Source organism: Nansenia antarctica (assembly GCF_963989245.1).
Source record: "Nansenia antarctica genome assembly, chromosome: 1".
Taxonomy (NCBI): domain Eukaryota; kingdom Metazoa; phylum Chordata; class Actinopteri; order Argentiniformes; family Microstomatidae; genus Nansenia; species Nansenia antarctica.
In genome coordinates, this window is record NC_137674.1 from 47,102,680 (window position 1) to 47,129,308 (window position 26,629).

The 26,629-nt window shown below is 44.3% G+C and overlaps 1 protein-coding gene across 1 annotated transcript; it reads left to right on the top strand.

The window, feature by feature from the left end:
- Positions 1 to 1,182: 1,182 nt before the first annotated feature.
- On the top strand, positions 1,183 to 25,868 carry disp2 (dispatched RND transporter family member 2; the record flags this gene model as incomplete). The annotated part of the gene is made up of 7 exons (XM_080548673.1): positions 1,183 to 1,280; positions 10,945 to 11,403; positions 13,163 to 13,286; positions 18,935 to 19,068; positions 20,142 to 20,257; positions 20,641 to 20,738; positions 22,362 to 25,868. 7 exons carry the CDS (start codon positions 1,183 to 1,185, stop codon positions 25,866 to 25,868), a joined length of 4,536 nt encoding a protein of 1,511 aa, XP_080404799.1.
- Positions 25,869 to 26,629: the final 761 nt, after the last annotated feature.

A 26,629-nucleotide genomic window follows, 5' to 3' on the forward strand; every position in this document is an offset into this window, starting at 1 on the left:
ATTAAAGAGGCTTTCAGATGGTATAATCCTGAGACCACAGCGCCACCTCTGTCTAAAGAACCATTGATCATGTCTCCTCTTCCCTCTGACTGTGATAATGGATGAGAGGGCATCATTGATGAGGTGTCTGACCAGTGGAGGCTGGAGGCTGGTGGCGGCAGAAATCAGAGGACGGGCTCATTGTAATGCATGAAACGGAATGAGGAATTAATATGACCCCGTCCAATTTCTGCCTCCCACCAGCCTCCTGTCTGAGTGATGATTTATCAGACCCAGACCAACTGCTCCAGTGAAGGCTGGATGAGTCTTTATGGAGACTGAGTAGCAGCAGCACTCTCTCCCAGGTGTCCCGTTTCACTGGTTCTCTATCAGCAGATGGGCTTGGGTCACCTGATGGCTTCACTGCCTGGGAGCTGCAGCCATAGCTCTGTTTTAATGCACAAGCAACACCAGAGTATAGTTACCATCGCAAAACACTGATAGATATCACTGAGATCACTGTGTAAGTAAGTGATAGGTGAGTTATCATTTAATACATGGGCTTGCTCTGAATTTTTGTTCTAAACCTGTTAAATCTTACTAATGCAAAGGCTTAGGCCTATACTTACTGTGTCCAGAATCGTTATGTGACTGACAATACTGCATTTTTTCAGCTTTTATAAATTATTCAGACCTACAAGTTCATGCAATGCTGTCTCAACAACTGTCTTTAATTTGTCGAGGACTGTTCTATACTCCATTGTGTGTTTTTTGTGCTGCTGCAATTGCAACAGCTAATGGGGATTCTAATAAACTAAACAAAAACGGTCAGTTCAATGATAATCAATAGAGACATGTTGTTGCACTTTAATGGCCATAGTAGTACTACACGGTTACGCCCAGGTAAGAACAAATTGATGATACGTCTATCTTTCACCCACCCGCTAGAAGCACCGTCGGTGGGACAGCGACCGTTCTATTGGCGGGCAGTGTCCTCAACAGCAGAGGAGCGCATCACACCGCATCGACCAATAGGAATCCAGCTTGTGGTAGATGTACTCAAACATCCTTTTGTCGTTGAGGCATAAGAACAGATATCACAATTCCCCGTGTCGTGCACATGACTGTCATTAAAAGCATTTTCTATCTGGTGGGTTTTTTCTGAGGTGTTATCGGTGACAGAGGTGTGTAAGCGAATAGAGAATGGATGATTGTTCTATCACCGGGGAAAGCACCGATGCTATAGTCATGGATTCTCCTGCACGAGCTGAGAGACCTGCACAAGAGGCTTGTCATCAAAGGTACGTCTATTCGTTAAGTGCTAGTTATCCTTTTAGTGCAATAATTAGTCCGGTCAACTGATTTAATATTAGGCTACTGTATTGGAAAATATAAATGTATATATGGGGTTATTTATTCCACAAGTGTGGTCGCAATGTCTCTGGTCAATACATCAATCAATTGTTCTGTGTGCTTTATTTGGCATCTGTGTCAGTTGTGATGTTTTTGTTTCACACCATAAAATATCTGATTTCCACCTGGCATGATCAAAATCACGCACTTTTCTCACTGCTCTCCTTGTCTCCTATGGGATGTGAAACAAACAAGAGAAGCCAATCCCATATGCTGGAGAGGGATCTGTCTTGTTTTGCTTGTATTACTTGTTTGTGTACTGTGAAAATCAATGCATTCCCCCCCCCCCAGATATTAATTATTAGGTTTGCGTTCAAACGACTCCACCACATCAACAGCCATGTATTGATTAGATGTGTTGATCATAGTCACACATGATATGAATGAAGTAGCATGTGATTCGACCCGCAAAGAGAAACATTTCATCTTATCAATTCACCTCCTCTGTTTACTTTCATCCATAACCTCCTGGGATCCAGAGATGTTTGGTATTCCTAATCTCTCTCCTGCAGAACCTCTCAGTCAGCAGAACGCTGCTTCAGTGGGAGGTTGAATCCCCAAAACGCAGCCTCTCTCTACACTTCAGCGATTTTACATAGCAACAGCAGATAATACACATCAAAACATGACAGTTTGCTGACACGGCCGTGGGAGTTTATATCAGATGAAACCACAACAGAAGCCCACAAGAACCTCCACGGTGCCAGAGGCGGTGGGGTTTGAGCTGTCAACCTGTCAGTCAGTGTGTCCAGAGCCTTCTCCCCCAGCCTAGCGGTCTTGCAGGCAACAGTGGTCATAGGAGGTAGCTGGCTACAGTAGCAACAACAACAACAACAACAACAACAGTAAAGAGGCTGGGTCCAGCAGGCCTCACATGCCTAACCCTAACCCTGATCCTTCTGTATGTCTTCGGTCCCTGCGACTCTTGGCTTCATCAATACTTATTTGATCAATACTTATCTGATCAATACACACACAGTGCAGTGCATACAAGAAAATGACACAGTGTATGTGTAGTGTAAACATAGTATGGTAATGTTCAGTGGAGGCCGGTGGAGGTAGAAATCGGAGAACGGGCTCATTGTAATGCATGGAGCGGAATGAGGAACGGTATCAGACACACGTCGTTGTTGTCGTCATACCAATCCTACACAGTTGCGTTCCTCTGTGCCAGGCTCCTTTGTGTGGTTATCAGAGGAGAGAGAGAGAGAGAGAGCAGACTTCACTGAGCCAGACTGGCAGACAGGTGTCACTCGTAATCCCAGAACCCATGCACAGCCTCATCACAGCCTGCTACTCAGCACAGGCAGACTCAACAGCCTCCCTCTAACAGGGTGTCACATACACCAGGGGAGGCTGGTGGAGGTAGAAATCAGAGGACGGGCTCATTGTAATGCCTGGAATGGAACGTGGAATGGTATCAAATGTGACAGGGCATGGTTAAAAAGTCCTCAACTATTTTTTTCCGGATTATGAAAGGGTAGATTGTAAGCTTTAAAATGATGTGTCATACATTGAAATCTGAAACAAGTTGAAGAAGTCATGGATAGTTTAATGGTGATACCCCCTGAACCACCGTACTGAGATATCCAGCCTTCCAAGTCTTCAGACGTTTTTCACAGAGGTAATGGGTGGGAACAATAGCTGGTTAACTCCACCCTAATCACTCCCTCGAGACAACCACACCCTCAAGACAACCACTCCCCCATTACACTACCTGTCATTACCTACCTGTCATCTGTCAGTGGGGTTGTCAGCTAACCCTCAGGAAGCAAAATTGCAGGGCTGACACGTTTAAATAGCTAAATAATAATAATAATAATAATAATAATAATAATAATAATAATTCAAGATTCATGATTCATCATCATTTTATTGCCATGTGTGCCAAAAGTGTATTACATCCCATTACAAGTACAAGAGAGTAAAATTCATGGCAATGGAAAAAATTTGGCAAGATACAATTGAGCAATACAATAATAGAATGGTAAAAAAAAAAAATGTTGTCCGTGTGCATGCATTTATCATTATAGTCCATAAAGCATCTAGTGGGACTTCGGTGTAGTTCCTTCCCATCCCATCTGCGCATCAAAGCTGTAATAAAAAAAGAAGACAGTACATTTCAAATGATTGCCCACTGTTACCAACACCACTTTTACGAAATAGCCTACTACTATCTTCATAAAATAGAATTGCTTATACAATGACAATGACAAATACCTGAAGTGCTGGTGACTCATCAAGGTGTCATCTCTCAGAACCTCTCACCTCCTCATTCTGTAACACAAATTTCAGGTCAGAGGTGTGGACACTTCTCTAGTGTGGGTTTTCCATAGACTCAGTGTACTGTACTTAGCTAGTGAAATCATTTCAATTCACAGTATTATTCTACAGCAAATCTACATATCAATGAATTAATCATTATTTTTGATTCCACATAACATTACCGTTCATTACAAAAGCATTTACTTTTTCTATAATCTATTACATCTCTAACAAAGCTAGCTAGCTAGCTAGCTAACAAGCTAACACTTGTTTGGCTAGCTGGTACACACAAACACACTAAAATGGTGCATGAAACATACTCTGTACAGTATGTTGCATGTTTAGTAGGTCTGCAACAAATGTATTTATTCATTATGTTTTATCTTTGACAACCTATTTCTACCTCCCACCATCTCATTAGTTTTGTAGAGGGGTGGCATAATTGTGGTGAGCAGTTTCAGTGGTCTGATAACTGATGCTAACAAATCTACCTTACTCACAAAACAACAAATAACTGTTTGTCTATCCTAAGTAAACAACACAAAATCCTAGTAAACAACACATGTAACTCACTAAAACTTACCCAAGAACACAGCAGAAGGTCTGTCTGCAGACGACTGTCCCATGAAAGTGAAGTGCAGATCAATGTCTGAAATTCCGTTGTCATCTGTCATCGTCAGATTCGGAGTTCGGAGTTCCCGTTCGGAGTTCCCATTATGTATAGTCCAATATGAAGGAGTTCATTAATTGCCCACTGTCGATATTTCTGCCTGCTTATGAAATTCTGTTGATAGCATTAGCGAGAGGTTCAGCCTCCATTTTGTAAACTTGTAAACAAAGGCAGGTGGCTCCTTACATACAGCTGGGGTGGGCGTGGCTACACACACTGCCACACTAAAACGAATAATACCCCCCACCTGACTTTGCTAACTAAATGTAGGTATTTAGTGAATGTAAAACTGTTGGATATGATATCGAGTGGGTTCTTCATCGCTTCGTTTGTCGTCCTATGCCAAAAACCGGAAAACACATTTTTCACAACAAGACTTGTTTGGCTCGATTGTGAGCTTTCAAAATTGCCGAGATGGGGACCTATTAATCAAATCCTGTCACAAATGGTCCATTCCATGGATTACAATGAGCTCATCTTCTGATTTCTGCCTCCACCAGTCTCTCTGGACGTTCACTTAATAGCATTATTCCTAGATGTGATTTCCACGGTGAGGCCACTCATACAATAGTGATACTGATGATGAATAGGTGTTGTACTCCTCTGTGGATTAGGTAACTATCGGCAGATGATAAGATAAACACTTCAGTAATGACCTGCTATGAACTACTTGGATATCTCCTATACCTCTTGTTTTATTGTATTGTGGTTTATTTACTATTGTTCAGCACTTGGAGTTGCATTCAATGAATGACTTGTGCTACATCTATACAGTTTGATTGATTGATTGATTGATTGATTGATTGATTGGATATTAGAAGTGTTGTAATTGAGAGAATTAAGGAAAAGGAAGTGATTGAATTGATTGAATTCGGATTCAGTTAAAAAGGGAAAGGGATTCAAAGTTTGTCATTGCACAGAGTACAACGAAATGCATTTATGTTCTAGAGGGGGCATCTAGGCAATGGGTCACAGCCATTGAAGGCCACCCCGGAGCAATTAGGGGTTCAGTGCCTTGCTCAGGGACACTTCAACACATGGCCAGCCCGGGATTCGAACTGCTGCAAGCTGCCAACTTTGCTGGCTCTACCGGGTTGAGCCACAGCCGCCCGTAAAGTTAAGCTGATAACATGAATACAATTTGGTCTTCTGTGCTTTTATTTCCAGTGGTTAAGTGTGGCAAGAGAGAGGAGTTAAAGATAACCATGTTCAAAAGACATTTGAACCCCACATTTAATAGCATACTAATGTTGTGCTGTGGGTAGTGCTCTCCCCATGTTAACTCAGTTGTGAGAGAGGCTATTTCTGAGGTACTTATTTCACAGCTTGTGGGCAGCAACTTGATTACCCTCTCCGTGAGGTATTTTTGTACTGTTCCTTTCAATAATTAATCAGCTCCACAAATTGCCCTTTCTGTGCTAGTGTGCCGTGGCCCTATGAAAAGCTGTCATTGAGAAAAGCAATATTTTGGTTGAATGATACCTTCCACAGCGACAGAAGTAATGGCCAATGGCTAATAATATCTACCACTACCCCTGGAGTAACACCTGTGTTTAATTCTAGCACTTTCCTCTGTAGTAACACTGTAGAGTGAGACAGGTATTCAAGAGACGTCTGTGTGTGTGTGTGTGTGTGTGTGTGTGTGTGTGTGTGTGTGTGTGTGTGTGTGTGTGTGTGTGTGTGTGGGCGTGGGTGAGGGTGGGGGGGGGGGAGGGGTTCACACACCCCCATAACAAACCAGCTACTCCCATAGCAATCTTGATATGTTATTTTTTTAACCTTTATTTTGGCATTGAGTCCAATTGAAACCAAGGTCTCTTTTACAAGTGTCCTGGTTGGTGTGGTTGGAGTGGTAGTACTGGTTGGTGAGGTAGTCCTGGTTGGAGTGGTTGGTGTGGTAGTCCTGGTTGGTGTGGTTGGTGTGGTAGTCCTGTTTGGTGTGGTTGGTGTGGTAGTCCTGGTTGGTGTGGTTGGTGTGGTAGTCCTGGTTGGTGTGGTTGGTGTGGTAGTCCCCGGTTTGGGTGATCACGTTCAAAACGCGGCTAATGCAGGTCATTTCTAGGTGACACAGCAATAGCTCCATCATGTTTGTATGTTGGCTACAAATAGTAAACATCACTATAAATATAACTTTATTGCATTCTTTGTTGCTGAGATAATCAACAATCTCAGAGCAAACCATAACTGGTTAGAAAAGGGGTCTATATGTTACACTTTCACACAAAAAAGTCACACACTCTTGTTGTCTTGTCTTGCTGTGACTTTAATTTACCAAATTCATTCATTAAATTGTCTTGGGTTTGGTGTCAGTTTGGTAATACTTTCTCTACAAGGCACACTAATGCAACTCTTTATAATCTCTTCATAATAGGTTATGTCTATCTGTACAATGAATTTTCCATCTGATGGAAAATAAATGATAATGGCACCACAGATGATATAAGACATTATAATGCAGTTATTCTCATTACCAATATGTCGGATATGTAGCCTGGTCACCCCAGAACTGTTTGTGCTATTAAGCAACAACTCAATACTGTTGTGGTCATGCCCATCATGTAATAGGAGTTGGCTTATATTACAAACAGATTTGAGGGAACCGAGCTGAAGGACATACTGTATATTGCAATTGGAAAAACTCAAGGTGCCGTAAAACATATATATGTATAGCCAGCCACATTTGTAACCAAATAATTTGCCTGTGCAAATATTTTGTCTTTGCCTACGGTGGACATTGTGAAGTAAAGGGGTGGTATATCAATAGAGTTAGTTGGTCACAGAACCTCAATACCTCAAATTAACCTAGAAATTAAGAAAAACGACCGTCTCCCCTGTTCACTAGGCAGTCCTGTATCTCAGAAGGAAGATAAGGGTGTGATGTCATCAGTCATGTGATGAGGTGAGGAGGTGAGGTTAGGCTGCTAGGCCCCTGATTAGACTGATGAATACAAGGTTAAACAACAGCCTGGTCCTATAGATTAAAATATGAAGAAAGAGAAACATCAAGAGAATGTTCCTCTGACGTCCCTCAAATATGAAACAGGAAAAAACTACCATGTAAATGTTTAATGACTAACATCTAGTGGAAGGCCTTCATGTTACAGTTGGATGAATCTAGCTTTAAAATACAAACTAACTTTGCTGAGAAACTACACCACACCAGGTTTTTGAGATCAAATGTTTATGTAAGACTGTACCAAAACTACAGTCCTTGAACATGTTCTATAAGTGACTTCTCACTTCTCTGTATTCTCATTTCTGTCAATACAGTTATCTATCATACCTCATGCAAGGCTATAGCTATCTATTCTTACTGTAAAGTTCACTGTATGAAATGTACTATGTTTATAGACCTTGGCTAGAATGTTGGGACTTGTCAAAAAGTCAGTGGTATGTGTGTGTGTGTGTGTGTGTGTGTGTGTGTGTGTGTGTGTGTGTGTGTGTGTGTGTGTGTGTGTGTGGGTGTGTGTGTGTGTGTGTGTGTGTGATTGTTGATGCTTTGAACTTCTCAGAGAGAAAGGGACCCCTCAGGACAGTCCCAATGTCAATAGAAACCTGTTACCACAGAAACCTCCATTACCATTCCATTTCCATTACAATAACATAAACAGACAGTCCAATATGACATGACAGGTCTAACTAAATTGAAAGAAACAAAAAAAAAGCTTTGGAGGTAGAAATCTGAGGACGGGCTCATTGTAAGCATGGAATGTAATGAGGAATCGTATCAAATGTGTGTTCCAAAAATTCCTCATTCCATTCCATGCGTTACAATGAGCCCGTCCACCGATTTCTATCTCCATCAGCCTTCGCTGGTATGAGGGCAAGACTTCATGGCCCTATTGGAAACGGATAACAAAGAAACGTAACGGCACGTGTTTTTCCTGTGAGTGAGTCTGGTGAGGCAAGCTGCCGGCCATGTGTCACAGCTGCCTACCACAAGCAAGACACGTTGGTTCCCTGAGTCTAAACAAAACAGGCCATCTTGATGTGCTTCTGCTCATCTACTGTGTAGGATTGGCTTGTACATAAGCTCCTGGCCTGGTCCTAGATCTGTAAGCCTGTCTAGGGGAGGCTGATGGAGGTACACATCGGAGAACGGCTCATTGTAATGCATGGGACAGAATGAGGTACTCACCTCGTGTGTTGTTGGCTGTTGACTTCCACTATGCCAAAGACATGTTCCTTAACAACAATACAGCTCCCTCTACATCCCTGATGTGTGATGTCACTCTGTAAAGCTGTGAAGTGATTCACTGCTCACAGTTGATACTCTAAGCTAACCCGTTAAAATGGTAAATGGACTTGCCCCGCGGTGGTGTAGCGGTCTAAGCACTAGCCACTAGTGCAAGCTGCCCACCGGGGACTGGGATCGAATCCCAGCTCGCCAGACCCGGATATGGCCGGGGCACACACAGGGAGCGGCATATTGAGCGGCCGCTCCCGAGGGCGGTATAGGAATATTTCCGGACAAGGATCCGTCGCGCAACAGCGCCCCCGGGGTGCCGGAATAACGGTGCTGGGCTCGAGGAGCCAGTCAGCTAGTCTGCCTGGCGGTCTCCTCTGGGGCTGTCGGCCACGGGGTCGTGCGGCGGATCCTACGCAATAGGCAGGGGATAATTGGATGCTAGGTTGGGTTCAATTGGATACCAAATTGGGTGAAAAAGGGATAAAATCTTGGGGGGGGGGGGGGAAAGGTAAAATGCCTGACTTATATAGCGCCTTATTCCAAAGCACTTTACAACGGCCTCTCATTCACCTATTCACACACACATTCACACACCAATGCCGGCAAGCTACCATGCAAGGCGCCGGCCCCGCTCATTGGGAGCAATTTGGGGTTCAGTGTCTTGCCCAAGGACACCTCGACATGTGGCCAGCCGGGATTCAAACTGCCGACCTTGCAAACCGTTACTACACTATCTATTACCTTGTGGTGAGAGCTGAATACTGGCTACTGCTGCACTGCTCAGCCATCTCTCCTAGAAGGTTGGTTCAGTAAACAAGCGACCTGAGTGGCTGGTCTTATGGTCTGTGTTTACTTAATCGGTTGCTGTGGTGATAACGCAGGAAGTAAGCCTCGGTCCACCTGGCAGTGAAACAACAAAGCATGTGTCTGACCACGGACCCCCGTCATGTCCCTTTTAGACACAGATGACTGCACTACCCATAATGGCACTTGAACCTGTAATCTGTGACAACTGCAACTGCAATACACAGTTTTATTCCGGTTTTCTCCCCCCTTAATTGGTGAGTCATATTGAGATAACACTCAACACTCTGTGTGAATGTCTGGAACATTTCCAGTCCTGTTCTTGATAACGGTAATGCTCTGAAATTAATATTACTCATAGTTCAGTGAACAATGATGCTGATTCATTGCTGTTTCCTGTCGTTAATACAGTCCTGCTCATTAGTGGTGATGATTCAGTTCAGCTCAGCTCACTAGTGGTCCACATTAGTTCCAGAATAGAATAGAACATAATAGAATAGAAACCTTCTAAATCTTTACAGGCAATTAACACTATTATAACACGACACGAGTGGAGGTAGAAATCGTTCTAATGTATTGAATGGAATGGATTACAATGAGATACCATTCCCTTCCATGCATTAGAATGATCCTGTCCTCCGATTTCTACCCCCATCAGCCTCTACTCCATAATACACAAGACAGGGGCATACTGTGCAGTACATTAAAGCGTGAGGAAGAGAAGCACATATCCACACCCCCAAACCTCTCTGCTGTGCACTTCTGCCACAGTCTTGAGTCACCCTTGATCAGATCCACACTGTACACCCCCCCACCCGCACCCCCCCCCCTCCCCCCTCGTAGACTCTGTCTTAGTCTTATGCGTGTTGACAGCCAAGGCTGACGGGACCGCTTTATCTGCCTCTAATTGGGCCTTGGAGCACAGCAACAATACGCTACACAGACCCCATTCCTCAGCCCAATTAATTCTGTTTGCCTACTCGTGTCTGGGTAAGAAATGATAGCTATTGTGAGGGAGATGGTTGAAACGTTGTCTTGTCAGAAATATTGGGCCGCTTTTATACTGGATAGAATGACAGCTGGAGGTGAGCTCAGGCGTGTCACATAACCACCAAGGAAGGCTGGAGGTGGAGGTAGAAATCGGAGGACGGGCTCATTGTAATGCATGGAATGGAATTTGGAATGGTATAAACACACATGTTCTGTCTCCTCTCTCCCCTCCCCTGTCTCCTCTCTTCTCTCCCCTGTCTCCTCTCTCCCCTCCCCTCTCTCCTCTCTCCTGTCCCCTGTCTCCTCTCTCCTCTCCCCTGTCTCCTCTCTCCTCTCCCCTGTCTCCTCTCTCCTGTCCCCTGTCTCCTCTCTCCTGTCCCCTGTCTCCTATCCCCTCTCCCCTGTCTCCTCTCTCCTCTCCCCTGTCTCCTCTCTCCTGTCCCCTGTCTCCTATCCCCTCTCCCCTGTCTCCTCTCCTCTCCCCTGTCTCCTCTCTCCTCTCCCCTGTCTCCTCTCTCCCCTCCCCTGTCTCCTATCTCCTCTCCCCTGTCTCCTATCCTGCCTCCCCTCCCCTCTCCCCTGCCTTCTCTCTCCCTTCCCCTGCCTTCCCTCCTGTCCACTCTGCTCTCCATAGTGAGATCCCAGAGGTGTCTCTGTGCCCTCCTGACAGTGACAGCGTTTCCACCGAGGCCCGGGTGACTCTGATCCAATCGGACGGGGACCCGTCTGACAGCTGCAGCAGCCTTCCTCGCCCCTCCTCCTTCTCTTCCTCCCAGCTCTACCACCAGGTCGCCCAAGGCCACGCCTACCATTCACCGCAGCCCCGACGATGTCACTGCGGCACCCACCACAAGCCAATCAAAAGCAACGCCTATCCGGACTCTCACCCAATCGCGGCTGGGCCTCGGACGGACTGCTCGATCGGGGCCGGCAACGTCAAGCCACCTGGCGGAGGTCATAGCTGTAGCCCCACCCATGTGGCATCGTGTCATAATGCTGTTCGCTGCCATTGGCTGCACGGGTCACAAGAGGGCGGGGCCCATAAGCGGACGCAACGTCACATAGTGATGGTCAGGTGTGTGTTATTAACACAGTGAAGTTGCCCTCTTAGGCTACGTTCACACTGCAGTGAAATGTGATCCAGATTTTTTTGCCGACACGCGACTCAGGTCTGATTTATGCATGACCGTGGGAACAGCGCTAGTCACATGAAATCTGACTTTTTTAAATCCGACCTGGGTCGCGTTCAGAGGTGGTATTATATAAGATACTGTACATGTCTGATATTTAGCAACGCGCCCCCGTCTGAACGGTCAAGTCGCGTTTAATGCGACTTTTACGTCACTCTAGCAGGGTTGCCAGATGGGATTGACAATTTACAGCCTAACCAGCCCATAACCGCTAAATCCAGTAGCCCATTCGGCGGTAACCCGCCCCATCTGGCAACCCTGCACTCTAGACGCAATTGCTCATATTATACAGTATCTTGCTCATATCTTTACCGGCTTCCGCTGCACAAAAACTTGAAAATGAAACCGGTTGTAACATGTTATCCTATATACAGTATGTTATCCTATATATTATATATCATAAATCTAGATATACTTGCAGTATACAGAGTAGACCTGTATCCTACAAAGAGACTTAGATTTAGATTTAGTAATCTAAAAATGTATTAGACCCCTATACTTTCTTTTATTTATTTATTTGTTTCTTTTTATTTTACTACTCGATCTTTTCAGTTTGTAAAACGTCTTTGAGTGTCTAGAAAAGCGCTATTTAAGTCTAATGTATTATTATTATTATTATTATTATTATTATTATCCATGGTTACTTCTGTAAACAGTGCGCTGCGCGTGACATCCTGACGTCATTGTTATTGTCCTTCTGCGCATGCCGGTCTGTTCAGGGCCGTGGAATGTTCACACTAGTCAATGTAGGTCAAATATAGGTCACATTTTAAAAGTCATGTGAACTGCCAAACCAAAAAATCGGATCAGTGTAATTCGGAATTGAGCATCAAGACCTGCCGTGTGAACGTAGCCTAAGTGAAATGTTTTACTTCAATCAATGCACTATTGCTTGATCCATTTTCTAAGAGGGCACGAAACCATTGAATGTGAGGCTTATCTTCACTCCAAAGGCCCGTTAGGGATGAGCGTTAGATGAGTGTTAGAGAGAGCCTCTGGTTCTGGGGTGGTGGTAGACAGTAAAGGGCTCTGCACACAGCGTGCGATTTCTGTTGCGCATCAACGTTCCATTTTGAAGTTTGAATGGAAGTCTATGAGAACATCGCATTTACCCACACACGGCCCCGATTTTAATCGCACGGCGAACATTCGATTCCATTCATTTTGAATGGGACAAAGCACACGGCGTGCGAGTTTTGTCGCACTGCTTTGTCCCATTCAAAATGAATGGAATCGAATGTTCGCCGTGCGATTACAATCGGGGCCGTGTGTGGGTAAATGCGATGTTCTCATAGACTTCCATTCAAACTTCAAAATGGAACGTTGACGCGCAACAGAAATCGCACGCTGTGTGCAGAGCCCTTAAGGCCTACTACTAATGTATCCACATCAAATGTTCTACAGTACTTCAGTGCACAATGCTTCAACCATTTTCTTCAGAAGATGTTCCTATTAGGGCCATGACAGCCCTATTTAAGGATTATTAAGGATGTGTCACTGAGACCTCCTTCTTCTATGGTGGTGGTTCTAGTCTTCATCTTCTTCTTTTTCTTCTTCTTCTTCTTCTTCTTCTTCTTCTTCTTTTTCTTCTTCTTCTACTACTTCTTCTTTTTTCTTCTTCTTCTTCTTCTTCTTCTTTGTCTTCTTATGTGGTGTTGACAGCTACTCCCAGGTGATTGTGGGGCATCCCCTGACGGTGCTCGTGGGATGTGCGTTAGTCCTCCTGGGATGTTCCCTAGCCGGCCTGCTGATTGGTCCTCTGCCAGACTTCTCTGACCCACTATTGGTGAGTGTCTGGCCAGGGCCCCCTCTGTGTGCCAGATCCCTGTCAGACTCTCTCTCTCTCTCTCTCCGCCCCTTCAATAACCCTGCAGTTGTAACATTTTTCAAAATGTCATTTACGGTTCAGCTTAAGGTTTAACACTAGAACAGCCGTGAGGTGTTAAACAGCACCAGTGAGTACAAAAAAAAATCTACCTTTGCACTCGATCAAATTTCAGGACCCTCCTTTCATGACTTTTCCTAGATATGTGCGTTCTACCACCCAGCATCTTTACATTTTCAAAATCGAGTTAGTATAAAGCGATTTTGCAGTATTTCTGTGTGTGTCTGTGTATTTGCCTTGGGATTCGGCTGCCATATTTTTCTCCAAGGCTGCAATTCTCTTTTATATCAGCAGAGGTAGCAAGGGGGCACACACTGTGCTCAACCTTCAGGCTTCAGTGCTGAATTAGATACAGTGGATAAGACTGATATTTGTAACATAATGTGTTTATATATAGGCTATATATAGCAATAGTGATACATAAGATATGTATATGTACAGACAGTTATGAAAATGATAAACTGTACAGTATGACTTTTACAATCCCTTCAGATTTGTTGGAGCTGAGGTTTTTTTTTCACCCAAGTTCCATGCAATAGTGATAAGATATTATGATATGTGTAGCCTATGTACAGTTATGAATGATACACTGCACAGTATGTACCTATCAAGCTGTGTGGTATTACATAGGTACCACAGCAAAGTAGTTCATCAACAAATATTATATAACAAACGGATATTTATAATATTGTATATAATGTCTTTTTTGATGATTATGCCTGTACAGCGCTGTCAATGTTCAAATAATGCTATAGGCTATCGGAATTATCTTGCCGTGAAATGTGTACATCAAATAACATGATGTCGGCGATCTACTAGAACTGCGGGACGACTGCAATGTAGGCTACCATATATATCTGCCATATCATACCGTTTTATATTGAAAAATATGATGGTAAATAAATACATGTGGGACCGATGTATGATATGGCAGAGGTGTGGTGTGTATCAGTCTGTCTCGTTCCAGCGAGTCAACTCGTGTTGACTCAATAAAGACATGCGCTTGATGGGGGGAGTGTTGATGGCTGTCGATCGTTTCCGATCAATGAACAAAGACATCGGGTTCCCCCCGCTCCACCACGTTTCAACGGTGTGTTTCTGTAACCATTTTCTCCTCCTTGTTGCATAAAACAAATTTAGACCACTATATAAATATAGACCACTATGTATAAATAATAATCCACAGATCTCTTTTGACATCACAACAATGTCAACACAATCACAACAGAATCTTATTTTATCCAACCAGGTTTTATATTTTGATTATGACATCATGTCTTCCAACATTGTCACACTTTTCATTACACACATTAGCGGCATCAAAAATGATGTGCTGGGCGTGCGAGGGAGCGTGCTTATTCTGGCAGATTGTGAAATATTAAAACCAATAACATTCTGAATGATTTATCATTCTGTACTCTTTCTCTCCTTTCTTTCATGTATTTTCTTTTCTTTTTCTCAATTAGTAGTCTCCTAATCTCGCTACAGTTTGAGCGAGACTGTAACTGTCATTGTTTGAATGAATGAATGAATGGTCTTTATTTGTCATTGATATAGTACAGGTACCAAACAACGAAATTTGGGAGGGGGGGCTCCCCTGGTGCTAGGAAACTAGGTGCTAGGAACTGGTGCTATAACTGTGTTCATGTTATAATGTTTAGTGAACGAACAATTGTTAGGTGTTTGCCACAAATCGGAATTATCTTGCCGTGAAATGTGTACATCAAATAACATGATGTCGGCGATCTACTAGAACTGCGGGACGACTGCAATGTAGGCTACCATATATATCTGCCATATCATACCGTTTTATATTGAAAAATATGATGGTAAATAAATACATGTGGGACCGATGTATGATATGGCAGAGGTGTGGTGTGTATCAGTCTGTCTCGTTCCAGCGAGTCAACTCGTGTTGACTCAATAAGACATGCGCTTGATGGGGGGAGTGTTGATGGCTGTCGATCGTTTCCGATCAATGAACAAAGACATCGGGTTCCCCCCGCTCCACCACGTTTCAACGGTGTGTTTCTGTAACCATTTTCTCCTCCTTGTTGCATAAAACAAATTTAGACCACTATATAAATATAGACCACTATGTATAAATAATAATCCACAGATCTCTTTTGACATCACAACAATGTCAACACAATCACAACAGAATCTTATTTTATCCAACCAGGTTTTATATTTTGATTATGACATCATGTCTTTCAACATTGTCACACTTTTCATTACACACATTAGCAGCATCAAAAATGATGTGCTGGGCGTGCGAGGGAGCGTGCTTATTCTGGCAGATTGTGAAATATTAAAACCAATAACATTCTGAATGATTTATCATTCTGTACTCTTTCTCTCCTTTCTTTCATGTATTTTCTTTTCTTTTTCTCAATTAGTAGTCTCCTAATCTCGCTACAGTTTGAGCGAGACTGTAACTGTCATTGTTTGAATGAATGAATGAATGGTCTTTATTTGTCATTGATATAGTACAGGTACCAAACAACGAAATTTGGGAGGGGGGGCTCCCCTGGTGCTAGGAAACTAGGTGCTAGGAACTGGTGCTATAACTGTGTTCATGTTATAATGTTTAGTGAACGAACAATTGTTAGGTGTTTGCCACAAATCGGAATTATCTTGCCGTGAAATGTGTACATCAAATAACATGATGTCGGCGATCTACTAGAACTGCGGGACGACTGCAATGTAGGCTACCATATATATCTGCCATATCATACCGTTTTATATTGAAAAATATGATGGTAAATAAATACATGTGGGACCGATGTATGATATGGCAGAGGTGTGGTGTGTATCAGTCTGTCTCGTTCCAGCGAGTCAACTCGTGTTGACTCAATAAGACATGCGCTTGATGGGGGGAGTGTTGATGGCTGTCGATCGTTTCCGATCAATGAACAAAGACATCGGGTTCCCCCCGCTCCACCACGTTTCAACGGTGTGTTTCTGTAACCATTTTCTCCTCCTTGTTGCATAAAACAAATTTAGACCACTATATAAATATAGACCACTATGTATAAATAATAATCCACAGATCTCTTTTGACATCACAACAATGTCAACACAATCACAACAGAATCTTATTTTATCCAACCAGGTTTTATATTTTGATTATGACATCATGTCTTTCAACATTGTCACACTTTTCATTACACACATTAGCGGCATCAAAAATGATGTGCTGGGCGTGCGAGGGAGCATGCACGCGCTCCTGTGAGATCATTCAAGTTTAAAGTATTTGTCATTATACCAAATACAATTATATAATGTAATCAAAATAAAAAGAATGAACATATTCAGCCATTCCATATAATAACATATATTATAGCAGTTGCAGGGGCAGACAGGCTGACGTTACCGGCGAATTTCACGACAAATAAACAGACTTTATCACTGTGAAGCTCATAATTATGATAACACAATATTGCAATATTTATTACTATTCTTTTTTAATAATGATAATCAATCATCATTCATTAGTAGCCTAATGAAAACTCCTGCAGTCCGGATCAATCTCCTCTCCACTTTACCGTGCATGCACGCGCTCCTGTGAGATCATTCAAGTTTCAAGTATTTGTCATTATACCAAATACAATTATATAATGTAATCAAAATAAAAAGAATGAACATATTCAGCCATTCCATATAATAACATATAATATAGCAGTTGCAGGGGCAGACAGGCTGACGTTACCGGCGAATTTCACAACAAATAAACAGACTTTATCACTGTGAAGCTCATAATTATGATAACACAATATTGCAATATTTATTACTTTTCTTTTTTAATAATGATAATCAACTTTCATTCATTAGTAAAGCTCCCGCAGTCACAATCAATCTCCTCTCCATATATATAATTTCCCCACTTCTCTGCTTCTCTGCGCATAGGAACTTTATATGCAGGGGTGCACATAACTTTTTGGGGCCAGTGCTCAGAGGAGCACCTAGGGATGCTGCTTGGTGCTCCCCGAGCTCACGAGTCACGACCCGTCCCACAGGATGGATAAAAAAGGGATACATGGATAACTTATATTAGCAAAACGACATTTATTCATAAATAAAGATGAACGAACAAATGATTGTGTGCAAAACAAAATAAACAAATGCAAAATCAAATGACTGCTCTTTAAGCATGAAAGTCTGTCAGACTCCTTTAAACACAATGAAATCAACTGACATCTCTTTAAGCACTAACTGAATGTCTGTTCTTTAAACACAATGAAATCAACTGACATCTCTTTAAGCACTGCTCTGTTCTGTAAACACTGAAATCAACTTTTCAACAAAAAGTTACAGCCTAAGCATTTATTTATGCTACAAGCTTAATCATCATCATCACTGCTCTCTTGACTGCTGTAAGTTATCACTGTCCTCAATTTCAACCATGGTAGAGGATGTTGTAGGCTATCACTTTAAATAGCTCATTATTTTGATTGTGCAACAAAGTCTTTTTTTTCTTCTAATAGAATTCCCAACCATATTCCCTGGGTCAGGGGTCTAGGTGCGATAATGAAGCTGTAAAACAAATGTCTGAACGTTTGAAAGCTTCAGAGAAAAGAAACGTGAAGTCCCTTGGTGTTGTTTTTCCTTTTAGCGACGAGTCGTTCGGGACTGAATTTTCACGTGTCGGCGTGATAACCGTGCGATACGCGATACGCGGAATGAAAGTACAAGTTACGATACTTTCCGAATGTTTTCGTGAGGGGAGTCGCCGTGGTCGTTGTGATGGCGTTACGGGGCTTGCAGTGATGCAGCAGTCAGCAGTCAGCAGGTGGATTTTGAGGAAGTAAATTCCTCTCCCAGCGCTTCCAGCTGTTGGTGCGCAAGAGCGCGTTCATGCCGCTGATCTTCCGCGCAGCATGCATTTTGGCGACGCATGCGCACTGGCGCACCAGTTATGTGCACCCCTGTTTATATGCATTTTTAGAGGTAGCCTAGTGATCTTGTCATTTTCTCTTCTTGTGTGACATCGCCATCCAGCGATCTTTGTGCGTCAGTTCACACTCTCCCATTGTGAAGAGTGGTCGTGTGATTCGACACCTCGTCGCGCTAAAAGTAGGTAAAAAAACGTCGCTGTCCTAGTGTTAATCAACAATGTCACTAGCCCAACTGCAGTCTGTCTAATGAACCAAAATGGATGGTATTTACAGTGACTGATACTCTGAAATGGGTTACTTTACCATTTGTACAATATACTGCACATCAATACATACTGGATACCATACCATGACCCCCCCCCCCCCCCCCCAGAATGAACACTGCTTTCAATAAGGTGCACTATTATTGTCAATCCTCTCATTTCCAGAGCGTCCCTCTTAGTATTACATGTCATTAACCAAGCATTAGCATAAGCCCTCTTCATTCTCCTAAAATTTCCCAAACAGACTTAATTAATTTACACCACGCATTATATCCCACATGCTAATTAATTCAGCAAATTATTTTCCATGATTCCGTGGTTACCGGGAGAGGTTGTTGTTCCATGAGCTTTGATGTTTATTGTGTGTTTATTGCCTGTTGTGTTGCAGGGATTTGAGCCTCGGGGGACATATATAGGTGTCCGTCAGTCTGCCTTGACCAAGCTTCACCAGAACACAGGCCCAGGGAGAACACTTTCTCTGGTACCTCCACGGCTCAGAGACCGGGACAAGGCAGCAGTGAGGTAAGGCCTACTGCAGGGGAGGCTGGTGGAGGTAGACATCGGGGGACGGGGCTCATTGTAGTGCAATGTCTGTTTTTGTCCAAAACATCATATTTAAATTTTCTGTTTTTTGTTTTGTTTGTTTTTAGTTAATTTGACCCTAGTCCCTAACACCGTAGGTGGTGGAGGTAGAAATCGGAAGACGGGACTCATTGTAATGCACGGAACGGAGTGAGGAATGGTGTCAACCTCTGATTTCTACCTCCACCAGCCTCCACTGGTACAGTATGTATCCCAACAACATATAGAGCCTTTTCATTGTAGGCAGTGTCATGGCCCATGGGTTGGTATTGTGTAGATGCGGAGGACAACCCCTGGAGAGAGCACAAGATGGCAGCGACAACAAAGTAGAACCACAGGACACCACACACATCCTCTGCCCAGATTCCGTAATTACTCACTAACACAGGCAGGAATTTGGCACATTTCACAGGCACGACCACAGGCGGAGCATTCAAAGGCAAAAAAATAAGAAAAGCTTTATTGTTCCCACAAACATGGCTGCAATTGTATATAATCAATCTAGAATGGAAATAACCCAATAAAACATGAACCTAGAAGCGGGTTGTTATTACGCTGGCGTTCCCACACCGTGTCTTCTCCATGTGTTAGATGTGGTCAAACAGAGTCATTGATTTAATGAATTGTAAAGGCATGTAAAGCCTGCTGCTTCTGCTGTCATTGTCATGGATCTCTCTAACCTGAGCTAACAGAAGCTCTCTCTCCCCTCACCTCACCCCACCCCACCCTCTCTCTCTCTCTCTCTCTCTCTCTCTCTCTCTCTCTCTCTCTCACGCACGCACACACATCCACACACGCGCACACGCACACACACACACACACACGCACACACACACACACACACACACACACACACACACGCACACACACACACACACACACACACACACACACACACACACACACACTGTATCTCATTCTCTCTCACTCTACCTCTCTCTCTCTCACACACACACACTCTACCTTTCTCTCTCTCTCGCTGTTTGTGTGTGTGTATATACACGTCTATAAAGTTTTGGAGACGGTAGTGGCGGGGAGGCCAGTGGAACCCAGGACCACTCCAGACAGAGGCCAAGGAGGATGTTGGACAGAGACTCAGCTCAGGACAAGTTTCTCTGTGACACTCCAGGTAGGCTACCAACTAACAATCAAATCAAATCAAACTTTATAAAGCAGGCACAATTTCAACAAATCAACACTAACCCAGTTGGTCTGGTCCCTCACATCACAAGGGGCAACAACCCTAGTCATCATGGTCTTACACCAGATATCGTCATTTAATTGTAGCGTGACGCCGCTTCGCCTAAACTACTGTCTGGGCGAAGTCATGCTATCTGTTGGAAGACAGATGCCCTAGCCCCTCATGTTCATTTAATTTCCAGTTAAACACAGAACATTAGTTAATAGTCCCCACAACCTCCTTGTTTATATCTCAGCCCAGATAATTGAAGACAGTGTTTGCTGATGAATGTGTTGTTCTCCTTCTGTGGTTCTTATTCTGTGGTGTTATAGGGGAAGGCTACGCCCAGCTGGTCTTCCGCTCAGGGAACTCTGCTAGTCTGTGGAGTCTGAAGGCCATCTACTCCATGTGTGAGATGGAGCAGGCCAGGGTAGGTCCTCATCGGCTTAGTCAGCGCACCATCTGGCATACACAACACCACCATACCCGACATCACAAGCCAGTTAATGAAATCAGTGAAGGAACTGAACTAACTGAATAAATAAAAATGTTTGCTGCAATTGATGGGCCTTGGGTCTTTGGGTCTTTGATCTTTGGATCACACACTGATATTCGTAAAATATTTAAATGGTGTGCCAGTCTTTGTTCTAACATTCGTTAGTGAGTAGATCAAAACAAGTTGAATGTGAAATGTCAATTTTCTGATTTTTATTATTAACTCATTTATTAATGAACTAATCTTTTTCAAATGTGTTCAAATGCCTATAAGGGTCTCAGAGTTTTAATATCTATACATTTGAAAGATAACACAGAAATCTGAATACATTTTTTTTAAATATACTGTATATATATTCAAAGATTCCTATGCAAATCAGAGACCCTATAAAAACAAATATATGAATTCCAAAATTACATAAACTATTATTCTTACTTATTAAGATGGACTCAATTCAACTCATTGAGTGATTTGTTAATGACATTAGCATTTCAATTCAATTCAATTCAATTATACTTTATTTATCCCCGTGGGGAAATTCATTTTGCCACGCCACTCTCTAAAAACAACACATGACAACACAACATAAAGGACAGACAATAATACTGGGCCAGCCATGTATAGTATATAAAAAACAGTGAGATCATGATAGAAAAGTGGATAAAAAGATGGCTATAGTTATTATATTAAAATACTAAAAAGTGATGATGATGATTAAAATAAATAATAAATACAAATTCAGGAGCCTTGACCCCGACTATTACTTTAGTTGCCATTGAACAGTCTTAGTGCAGCCGGGATAAATTATTTTTTATATCGCTCCGTCCGGGAGCGTACCGAAATGAACCGCCCTCTGCGGCGGCTGCTGGTTTGGCCAGCGAGGACATGATGGAGGGGGTGGTTGGGGTTGTCCCTGATGGACAGCAGCTTACTCCTAGTCCTTCTCTCCACCACCGTCCCCAGAGAGTCCAGGCTCCTTCCCCCCACTGAACCCGCCTTTTTTACGAGCTTGTCCAGCCGTCCGGTATCCCTCTTGGTGATGTTTCCCCCCCAGCAGACTGCAGCGTAGAAGAGAATGCTGGCCATGACAGACTGGTAAAACATGGCCAGCATCTCTCCACACACTTCAAAAGACCTAAGTCTCCTTAGGAAGTACAGCCTGCTCTGGCCCTTCTTGTAAAGTGCCTCTGTGTTGGTGGACCAGTCCAGTTTGTCGTCCAGATGCACCCCCAGGTACTTGTAGGTCTTCACCACCTCGATATCCTCGCCCCGGATGTTAATGGGCAACTGAGGTGGCTTAGACCTACGGAAGTCTATAACTAGCTCCTTGGTCTTGGTTTGATTAAGGAGCAGACCATTCCTCTCGCTCCAGACGCTGAAGGCTCCTATCAGATCCCTGTACTCCCCCTCCCTTTCCATCCCTCACGCACGCCACTATGGCTGTATCGTCAGAGTACTTCTGTACGTTAGCAAAATGTCAATAAAGAATGGAAAAATCTAGGTGTTCTAAAACTTTTGACCGGTAGTGTATATAAATCTTTCTTCTCTCTTTTTCAGATCCGGTCCCAAGCCCACTTCCAGGACCTGTGCAAGCAGCACGTGAGGTTGGAGGTGGACGGGAGGATGATCAGGGGAGGATGCTGTCCTAGCTGGTCACTGGGGAACTACCTGGCTGTGCTCAGCAACGCCTCGTCTTGCCTCAGCCTGACCCCCCAGCACGTCACTGAGTCCCTGAGCCTCCTGCGCTATTGTGCCCCCTACTACCACGCCGGGAGCCTGGTGGCGCCCTGCACAGAGAGGCCCAAGTATGGCAACTGTGCCTCCGTGCCCACCAGGTGTAAACACTCCCGTGCTGTGTTCCAAATACTACACTACTTGGTAGATAAGGACTTCCTAGGCCCACAGACGATAGAATACCAAGTCCCCTCACTGAAGTACAGCCTCCTGTTCTTACCTGTGGAGAAAGGAGATCACATGATGGAGATTTATATGAACAACCTTGAGGGTCGCGAGCTGACGTATAACAACACTACCATCACAGGGATGGACCTAGGCATCAAGCAGAAGCTGTTCAAGTATTACCTGGCTAGGGACTCTGTCTACCCCGTCCTGGCTGTAGTTTCCCTGTTCTTTACCATGGCTCTGTATCTGCGCTCTCTCTTCATATCTACTCTGTCTATAGTAGCAGTCACAGGGTCTCTGCTGACTTCCTATTTCTTTTACAAAGTAGCGTTCCAGCTCACCTTCTTTCCTCTGCTGAACCTAGCAGCAGCTCTCGTCCTATTGGGCAGCTGTTCTAATCAAGCATTCACCTTCATGGATTTCTGGAACCTCCAGCTATCCCAGAATCCACCTGCTTCCCTGGAGAAAAGAGTTAACCGCGTTCTCCAGGAAGTTGGGTATTTGACGTTGGCCTCAGGCCTCACATCTAGTGCCACCTTCTTCTGTGGTTACCTGAGTAGCATAACAGCAGTCAGGTGTTTTGCTGTTTACCTGGGAACCGCGTCTTTAATCAGTACTCTCTCTTCCCTGGTGTGGCTGCCTTGCGCTCTCATCCTACGCGAGCGTCACGCAGTGGCATCCTCCACCTCTGTAGCCTCTGCTCCCGCCTGGAAGCCCTGCTGCACCAAAAGCCCTGGTGGATTCTGGGATACGAGCTCACGGAAGCGATGCCTTTTCACGGTGGGGCAGAAGCTGAGAGGATTAAAACGTGGGCTGTCCGACACCTCAAACCTACTCTTCCTGAAAATACTCCCTTGTGGAGTGGTGAAGTTTAGATACATCTGGGTGTGTTGGTTTGCAGTTCTGGCCGCAGGGGGCACGTATATCTCATGTGTTGATCCTGGTATGAAGTTACCTACTCTGGACAGCAGGGCGTTCCAGTTATTCCGCTCCAGTCACCCCTTTGAGAGGTACGACGCTGAGTATCGCCACCAGTTCATGTTCGAGCGGCTGAGGAACGGGGAGGATAAGCCTCTGACGGTGACCCTAGTTTGGGGGGTCATTCCTACTGATAACGGGGATCACTTCAACCCCAAAAGTAATGGTTCTCTAATGATGGACCTGGAGTTTAACATGAGTAGCCCGGATGCACAGGTGTGGCTTAGAGACCTGTGTGGGAGAGTTCAAAACCAAAGCTTTTATTCTCCACCGTTGTCCGAAGATGAGGGTTATGTGGACAACATGTGTCTAGTTGAGCAGCTCATACACTGGGTGTCCATACGACGTTGCTCAGAGAATGAAGACGCCCTCCATTTCTGTTGTAATGATATTCCCTTCCCCTACCCTCCCAGCACGTTTGAGCAGTGTCTCAGCATGATGGTAGCAGAGAGACATGCTGAGAGCCATCTGGCCAATAGAGGAGGCCTGTACTTTGAAGCTGATGGCAGGGTAGCGGCCCTAGTCATAGTATTGAAAACGATATATCTCTATAGCTTTAACTTCAGCCAAACCACCCATTTCTACAACAACATTGTCTCATGGTTTAATGGAGAGATTTCAGGGGCACCGCAGGGCCTGGAAAGAGGCTGGTTTGTGAGTGAGTTAACACTGTTCGACATACAGCAGTGTCTAAGCACAGAGACCCTGGTCGTCGCTGGCTTCTCTGTAGCATTAACATTTGCCTTGCTTCTCCTGACCACCTGGAATGTTCCGCTGACGGTTTACGGAACCGCCGCTGTGGGAGGAACTGTCTTTGTCACTGTGGGCCTCTTAGTCCTGTTGGAATGGCAGCTGAGTGGCGTGGAGGCTCTCTTCATATCCGCCGCGGCTGGGCTGTCGATCGACTTCTTAGCCAATTACTGCATATCCTACAGCTCAGCTCCGCACTCTGATAGAATAGGAAGAGTGGCCCACTCTGTGAAGAGGATGGGTTGCCCTGTAGCAATAGGGACCGTAGCCTTCTGCTGTGTGGGTATAATAATGCTGCCATCTACTGCCTTGTTGCTCAGGAAGCTGGGGATATTCTTCTTTCTGGTGAAATGTGTAGCGTGTGGGTTTGCCACCTTCTTTTTCCAATCCCTGTGTTGCTTTTTTGGCCCTCAGAAAAACTGTGGGAAGATAACTTTGCCGTGTTCCTCTGAAAAAGTTGCTGAAGGCATCTGCTCTGCAGTGGAACCAGGTGCCTCGACCTCTGCAGCTAACGGGGCATTCGGGAGGTCTAGAGTCCGGAGGAATTTCAATAAAGATGGCGGTGGAGGTGGTTTTCTTTACCCCAACCAACAGCGCCATAGGCCACGACATGTAGGGGGCGGTAGAGAACCTGAGCAGTATGAGCTACAGCCACTAGCATGTCAACTTAGCGATAGCTTTGAGAACAGCACCTGCACAAGTAAGCTCTCCAACAGACCCTCGGTCCTCTCTGATGATATCCAGTTCTGTGGGAGGGAAGTAGAGAGAGGTAGCATTGAGGCAGACACTGAGGAGATCTGTAACAGGCACCATAAAGGCTGCCACCCACCCCAAGCTTTCCAGACCTCGTCCCCATATAAAGAGAACACCTTACGGCCTGTAGCTCCCACAGGGGACTTAGCTAAAGACAGGCTGCTGTGTAAGACGTGCAGAGGTCAGGCAGACGGGGTCAAACAATGGACCGCATCCCTGTCCTCATCTTCCAGCATGGAGGGGACCATCATCAGCCAAACCTTAGAGACCATGGAGCAGCCTTCCATCTCCAAGGAAGAGAACACCATAGACAATATTCCCTCCCAGCGCCACCACCCCCACAAACGCCTGATGTCCTGCCAGTCTCAGAGCTCCTTCGATGGGCTGGAGGACTCCAACGAGACCTGCCTGAGTGACATAGAACCAGGACCCTCCAACGCAGAGACTTCTACTGATGCGGAGGCAGAGGCAGAGGAGGAGATAGAGCCACAGCCTGGGCACCTTAACGGGAGGAGAGACACCCTGCGACTGTCACTGAGAGAGACTGTTTACGAGACAGGCTCTCCGGGATGCGCGAGGGGGCGTACAAGCCAGAGTGAGGAGCTGGTGATCCTGCCAAACAGTAAGCCGGATCTGCCTGATGTGTGGATCAAAAGAGATGGGCAGAGGGATACGAGCTGATTGTGGCTTCAAAATAAAGATTGGTAAACCTTTACATGAAGATGCTTTATACCTGTAATAATGCTGTCATTACTCTTCTGAGATTTTATATATTAGAAGGAGGCTTTGATATTATATGATTATGTTGGGACTGTTCCCATTCACATAAGGAACAGTCCCTATCCAGTTAGTATGTTGGTACAAGAGTATTACAGTGTTATTACCAAGGTATAAGAGCAACTTAATTCAGAGAGTTGTTTACGTTTCTTTTAGCATGACTGTTCAGTTCCTTGTCAAAGTCCAATCTAAGCTTGATTCACTAGTCAGAAACTACCAGGTAAAGGACATTCATTCAATTACCTTTACTTTCATCCAGATCTATAAAAAGCCACTGCTTTACAGTTCAATAACATTTCTTTCAAAGCTGCATTAGGCAAGTCTGGAGAAAGCAAGTAAGCTAGTAAGCTAGCTAAGTTACATGGAAAGCTGACGTGGTCAGTCACTTTACAAACGTCATTATCCAAAATGTAAAGTTAATGAAAAAACATTAAGCATGTTACCAACAAAAAGGAAAAGGTTGCTTCTCCCTCACACTCCATGTGCGTGTGTGTGTGTGTGTGTGTGTGTGTGCTCTCTTTTTATCTTTCCATGTGTTCTGCCTGCAGACAAAACTCCTACGAAATTCTGAATAATAAAGTAAAAACATTAGATAAAAGTAATACTGTATCTCATTATTCGGGTACATCGCTGCTAGGGAGAGCAGAGAGCTGGCCAATCGGGAG